We start from the raw sequence: 7,240 nt of genomic DNA on the forward strand, positions 1-7,240 counted from the left end.
TCACGTTGCGTGGTATCGCAAATCGAAATCTGCATAGATACCGAGGACGGTCGTACACTCGGTGGATAGCACGTAGATTCTCGAGGCTTCTCGCGTTTCAGGAGGCCGTTGAAGAAGATTGTCGGCCAACAAGGCTCGCGTCCTTCGGACTTGTGTCAACAGATGCTCGTCTCCTTGGATTTTCTGTCGGCCGCACGCGCCACTCTCCGCTAGCCGCTAGAGAACGTATCGATCCCTCGTGTGGCTCCCCCCGAAATGCGTGGCTACCGGACACTACCGGAGATTTTAGTTAAACAAATAAGCCTGAACGACCCTCGTCGCGGCGCGAGGCTACCTTTAACTCCGCGTACACAGCGCACTTTCTCTCTCTCTCTCTCTCTCTCTTTCTCTCCGAATTCAATTTCTTTCCAGTTTTCATCAGTCGGATCTGCGAAAAAAAAGCAATGAAACGTCGTATTCAGTTTGAACAGACAATACACACCTACGATAGAATAACATAATAATTTATTTGTTTTTGGAACGAAGTTCTTAATACATTGACGGTATGCTGAAAGATTTTTCAATGTCGAAATTATCGTCAGTAGATGACAGATACCTGAAGATTTCATCGCTATTGTTACTCTTTGATGATTAGCTAAGAACAAGATAAATATATCGTCCTCGATACAAAAGCTTGCATCTTCCTCCTCATAGAGAGCCCACAGTAATCTACAATATGAAACGTGACATTTTGCTTTTAAGGGAATAAGTTTTTCGATATCGTCGTTAGTAGATGATAGATACCTGAATGAAAATGGGAAGATTTTATCGTGTTACTCTTTGATAATTAACGAGGAATAAGATGGATAGGGAAGAAAGTCCGTAGCCTTCGAAACAAGAGTTTGCTTATTCTTTTGACGATATGAAACGATTCTTCTACGGTATGAAACATGATCTGCAATCCGTTCTTGGAATCAACAATCTTGCTCGTGTCTTGAATTTTACTCTGTTGAATGTAAATTTCAGCTTTTGGGATAAATCTTGCTTACGCTCTTGAAGTAAAATTGAAACGCTCTTAAAGTAATTTAACCGACAGGTACAATTAATCCACAATCTTCTTAAAAACGAAGTTGCTTTGTCGAAGTTCCTTGTTGTAAAGAAATCACACTTCAACTCTTCAACGACGAGGAGCAGAATATTTTTGTGTTTGTCCGTCATAGTACCACATAATTATCCGGTTGTTCTGCATTCTTTTTCCAACTTGGGCTCGATTCGACTTCGGTGGCCAGGTAGAAGACGTCAATTTGCTTAATGATGATCTTGCACGCTCGAGCGAATGTGATCCAGCCTTGTGTGTTCACCTCGAGGTTCCATCGATACTTTGAACTCGTCATTCCTCGACTGGGCTTCTATTGTCCTGGCCCCTGGTCAGCGTTTCATCGACGATCGTCTTGGAACTTACGACTCTTGGAATATAATTATCGACGCTAGTAATTTAATATCCTTGTATCGTCAATACAATCATTTGTCATTCTTTTTCTCTCTCTCTCAGAATACAGATGGCTGCATTCCATAAAATTTTGTGAAACTTGTACCTTGTTTGACTGAACCTAGAACAACTAGCATAAAATTTCCATTAGAGACTACTATAAAGTCGAAGTAAAAGAAATAGAATAACCTTATATTATAGAAGTATAATTATAATTATAATATACAAGCTTCGATTCGTACGTTTTGCTAGCTGTTTCACATCTATAAAAATATTTCACAAATATCACAACATTTCGACCATCTTGGTAGTTATAGTGTTAATCTATAATACTATTATACTATATTAAATATAGTAATACTATTACTATATTATAAAATATAATAATTTCATCTAGTGTTAAAAGCATCGATCGATAATTCACAGTTAAGTAAACCGTGGAACCTTTTCGTTTTTCCGTGAAAAGTACCGTTTCGTTACTTTTAGAGTCTAACGTAGAGTTCAAAGTGGTGAATCTTTCAGCGTGGGTTAACTCCTGGATAACGCATCACCGGCCTCACCGTAAACAAATTCGGTCGGTGTTTGGTGTCTCGAGTGGTATTTCTTTCGGTGAGGCGGGCCACGGACTGACAGGCCGAGAATACGTTCTCACAGACATAATACATAATAATTCGGGAGACTTGGTTCGTGGAGACCTCCCGTGCTCGATGACGTAGCACTTTGCGCGGCTAAATCGTTCCTTTTGTCCTGGCCGGGACGTGTCCGTTCTTGACAGCCCTTCGCCAACTGACAAGGGATGGACTGCTCGTTGGGTTTCAGTAGCTCGAGTTCAGAGGCTCGACCTCGTAGGCTCTCTCCCTGTCGGTGCTGTTGCTTCTTTTCTCGCGGTATATGTCTCTCGCGTGTCTCTCGCCTCCTCCTCGCGATCCACCAGCGGCGATTCACCAACGGGATAAATTATCTCGGGCCATTCTTCGCAACATCTACATCGACGACGTGAGTTGAATGTTCCTTGGCAGCCAGGGATGCAAGAATGCGCACTGATGATTCTCTCGTAATGGGGCACACAGATTGAGAAAATGTGATGAAAGTAATGCAGATGAGCTACAGTTGTAAAGATTTCTAGTTTGAATAGACACATCAATGTAGCGTAGGTTCACCAGAAAGGTATTTCGATGTCGTCTTGAAAGGAAAGGAAACATTTTTGTAATGGATAATTGCTTTTTCCAGATTAGACAACAACATTACATGCTACTTACCTACTTTTTAAATTCAACAGACATAGATATTGCAGTAATTTCAAGAGGAAGTTTCTGTCATCTCATTGATAAACATTTGACAAACTTGCCTACTTAAATAACAGAAATATCTATTGCACTTCTATTTGGCTTGATAATCAGTTTGATAATTGATAAATTTTCAATAAAAGAAAGAAGCATGTACAGAAATTTATATGTTTTAAATATCTGACAAACTTACCTACCTAAGTAACAGAAATATCTATTATGCTCTTTGGCTTCACAATCAGTTTGACGACCTTAAACTTTCAATAAAAGAAAGAAGCATGTACAGAAATTTAATATACAGAAATTCATATGTTACAGTAAAATATCTTACCTAACAGAAATATCTATTATGCTCTTTGGCCTCACAATCAGTTTGACGACCTTAAACTTTCAATAAAAGAAAGAAGCATGTATAGAAATTTAATATACAGAAATTTATATGTTTTAGTAAAATATCTGACAAACTTACCTACCTAAATAACAGAAATACCTATTATGCTCTTTGGCTTTACAATCAGTTTGACGACCTTAAACTTTCAATAAAAGAAAGAAGCAAAAATACTTGATATGTAGGTATCTACGCACGATCAGACAAATAATTATTTTTCTTCGTTTCACGATGTAGATTTGAAGAAAGAAAAAAAAAAAAGAAGAAGAAGAAGAAAAACAAGGTGTCATCATCGATATTTCCAATGTTTTGTTACAGTCTCGCGACTAATGGGCGCCGCAGCAGCGGGCGCCGGGACCAACATGGCCGGCTGTTCGGTGGGCCAGTCAATGGGCGACGTGACCAAGTCGTCGGGCATGGGAGTGGGCGTCGGCGTCGGCGTCGGTGTCGGCATGGGCGTCGGCGCGATGCAATTCCCCCACCTTCCCCAGAGACGAAAGCGTCGCGTTCTGTTCACTCAGCAGCAGGTTCACGAGCTCGAGAGGCGGTTCAAGCAGCAGAAATACCTGAGCGCGCCTGAACGGGAACACCTAGCCGCCCTAATTCACCTTACGCCCACTCAGGTACGTGTCGAATGTTTATCTTCCTGGTTTTGTCTTGGTCGATCACGCGCCCCCAGCGTTTATCGATCCACCGATCCACTGTGAAACTGTAAAACTGCGAGAAAAAAATTAAATCTGAATTATGTAGGTGTACATTCGGTATACCGACTGTGTACTCGTTCGAGAAGTTTGATTAGGACAATGAGAGTAAGCCTGAGACAGAATCGTTATAGGAATCTGTTGTTCAGCAAACATTTACCTATCGTTAGTCACAGCGTTTTATAACACGAACGTTTTTGAACGAACTGGCCACTTTCAGCAACGTTGCAATCCTCTCTCTCTCTCTCTCTCTATATATATATATATATAATACATTTTTTGTTCAGAATCTGAAATGTCAATTTTAGAAAATTTTCAACACCCACCCCTATTATAGGCGATTAAGAAATTCAAATAAATACCTTTCTTCTTTCGTCAGATGTTTTCAAACACCAGACGTTTTATACTCGTGCTCCCTGTAACTTTCGCGCAACAGCTAATTACAATGTAGCAACAACGGTGATCCATCTCGATTTCGATCAGCCGGATCGGGGTCCAGCTACTTCTGTTACCAGAACACGGTGCTTGAAATTGTGCACACACGCATACACGCACGCACGCACGCACGCGATGAGGATTAATTGCTGAGAGGAGATTAATTGCAGGGAGCAGGTGGTGGGTGTACGCGTGGGTGTATCTACGTCTCTCGGCCAATCGGATCGATCGACCTCAGGGGCGTTGGTTGCGTCGGAGTTGTTAGCCGGAAATGTCGAGGCAACTACTGACGAATAGACGTTCGATTGCCGCTGAGGACGGACTTTCCAACACTCGGGAAATCCCTGAAATTAATGGACGTTTTTTTTTTTCAGCCGATCGTTGAGCTGTTAAACCATTAAACCTACGAGTATACCTAATTGACGGAATTTAGGATAAATACCTGTTCATGAGATCTTATCGGTTCTCTGCTCTCTGGCAGGGTATTTCCATTACTTGTTTCCGGCCACGTGTTCTAGAATGTTCGGATTGTTGGCATATGAATAAATTTGCAACGAGATATATCATCCTCAGATGAGAAACTTTTCCAGGAGAGAGAGTGTCACCTAGGTGTCGGCTATTTTTGAGTGATGTTCAGCGCGTTGAAGTGATAGGTAGATATTATTTGCACGCGTTCGCTAACTCCGCTGGTGAAAGTGTTGAGCAAATCGTGCAGGACGATGCCAATGCGTTGAAAACTGCTTCGGAGAAGTGTGTTTGTTCGAAGCACGAGAAATGGAATTCAAGCAGGTAGAATCGTCAACCCGGAGAGTCACTCCGGCTGAACGACATGTAAATATTGTCTTAGGAACCCGAAATTTTTCTCCATCGCTGGCCCACCGAATCGCCAATTATCGAATTAACGTTTCACGAAAGCGCTTGAGGCCTAGAAAGAGCAGATAAAATAAATCTTTGTTCAAACATAAATTAATCATTCATTGTGATTCCATCACGTTCTCTTACCTTTTCATTCTTACTTCTTCTTATTGAAAACAAATATTCCTCCACATCTTCACCATGTGTGTTATAAAACTTGTACACGTTATAATATGTTTTATATTGTACGTTTAATTAGGCTTAGATAGATCCTTTGGTCTCGTTCGTGTACACGGGCCGATTTGGCCGTGGTTAAGCAAATGGTTTCGGCGGTGACCGTTTAAAGCGGTAAAGCCAGAATCAGATTTTAACGAGCAATCTTCATTGGGCAGACAGGTCTGCCCGGCACGATACGCCAGTCTGGTAACAATAAATAATTGTTGCGCAGCTCATTGGTTGCATCCTGGTCGCTCGCGTCCCCTCGTTCAGTCTACCGTTTTGTCTACCGCGCGTCTCTCCGTTTAATCCGCTTGTCGTTTGTCTAAAGCCTAAAACACGCACAATCGAACTTCTCGTCAGTGATCGAAATGTCGATCTCATCATCAATGACGAAAAAGTAGCAAGAATGACCAATTTTTCCATTTTTACAATGAATTACCTGTAATGTGATAAATACCACGTTGTCAAATATTATATATTACACTCTGCACGAGTACATGTATACATCTTCACTGTCACAGGTATTAACTAACAATAAACTCTTTTATAAAATTCTCTAAACACATTTCATTCTGTTCTTCTCTCTCTTTTTTCTTCCTTTAAGAGTTCGTAGCCATCATTATCAACTTCAAAAAGTAGCAACAATGATCAGCTGACCATTTTCACAATGAATCATCTATAATACATTAGATATCACATTATGTATAGATATATCTTTCGCTATTACAGGTATTAACTTAATTCTTTCATAAAATTCTCTAAACATTTCATTCCACAAAAACTATTTTGTCTTGTCAACCTTCTTCTTTTTTCTTTCCTTTAGGAACTCATAATCATCATCATCATCGACTTGAAAACTCTAGCAAAAAGTAGCAAAAATGATCATTTTCGCAATGAATTATCTGCAACACAATAAATGCCATGTTGTCAAATATCATAAACACATGTATACATCTTCTACTCATAAGGTTCTCTAAACATATTTTATTTTCTCTCTGCAACCTTCTTTCTTCTTTTCCCTTGAAGAACTCATAATCATCATCAGCTTCAAACTCCAGCAGAAATGCCCATTTTCAACGCAATGAATTACCTGTAACATAATAAATACCACTTGTCAAATATCATGTTATGCATTCTACATAATCTATTATTATAAATTATTATACATTTCTACAGAAAACTAGAGAAACACTTTGTCTTTCTTCTTTGAGAATATGATCATCATCATCATCATCATCAATCTCAATTCTCTACCACACTCTTCTTTCTTCAACATTTCTTCTCGAAACGCAATAATTGAGATCAAACGGATCTCCTGCGAGAGATTCTGCGCAGAGTCTTTGGAGGAATCGAGCAAGGGGGAAGAGACTCGAAACAAGACGTCAAATGGTGTACCAGGCGGGAGGCGTGCGTTCGCGCGCGTCGCTCCCTAAACCGGAAGTCGTCAGGGACTCCCCCGAGTCGATGACTCGGCAAAGTCTATGCGGAATTGAGCGCGGAAGTCCGCAAAGAGGGCTGATTGCAATCAGCCGCGGATTTTCGCGTGGTCTCGCCAGGGGCGAGATACCGCTGGTTGTACGCTCGCGCGCGAATAAGTTTCGATAACGAGTTTCAGACTCGATGGTACTCGGATCTCGCCCGAGCTGTGAATACTGGCCATGAAGGCCAGCCTTGGAAACGGGACGCGGAAAGAGTGGCTCGAAGGAGAGACAGCGAAAGAGGGAGAGACAGAGAGAAAGATAAAGAGAGACAGAGACGAAACGCGACTGATTGTGAGAGTCGATCGTTTTATATACGTACCTACATATATACGTGTATATATATATATATATATATATATATATATATATATATATATATATATATATATATATATATATATATATAT

At 40.6% G+C, this 7,240-nt stretch overlaps 1 protein-coding gene across 2 annotated transcripts in view; it reads left to right on the top strand.

The window, feature by feature from the left end:
- LOC122536906 (homeobox protein Nkx-2.4) overlaps nucleotides 1–7,240 on the top strand; it is a 44,502-nt gene that overhangs the window by 3,240 nt on the left and 34,022 nt on the right. For both annotated transcript variants that reach the window (XR_006308508.1, XM_043669691.1), the window contains exon 2: nucleotides 3,461–3,765. Coding sequence is in view for 1 of the 2 variants with exons in the window: in XM_043669691.1 (XP_043525626.1) it covers nucleotides 3,461–3,765 (305 nt within the window). In the remaining variant the exon portion in view is untranslated. The remainder of the gene's footprint in view (nucleotides 1–3,460; nucleotides 3,766–7,240) is intronic.

This window comes from Frieseomelitta varia, unplaced genomic scaffold, assembly GCF_011392965.1.
Source record: "Frieseomelitta varia isolate USP_RPSP 00005682 unplaced genomic scaffold, Fvar_1.2 scaffold_876, whole genome shotgun sequence".
NCBI classification, from domain to species: domain Eukaryota; kingdom Metazoa; phylum Arthropoda; class Insecta; order Hymenoptera; family Apidae; genus Frieseomelitta; species Frieseomelitta varia.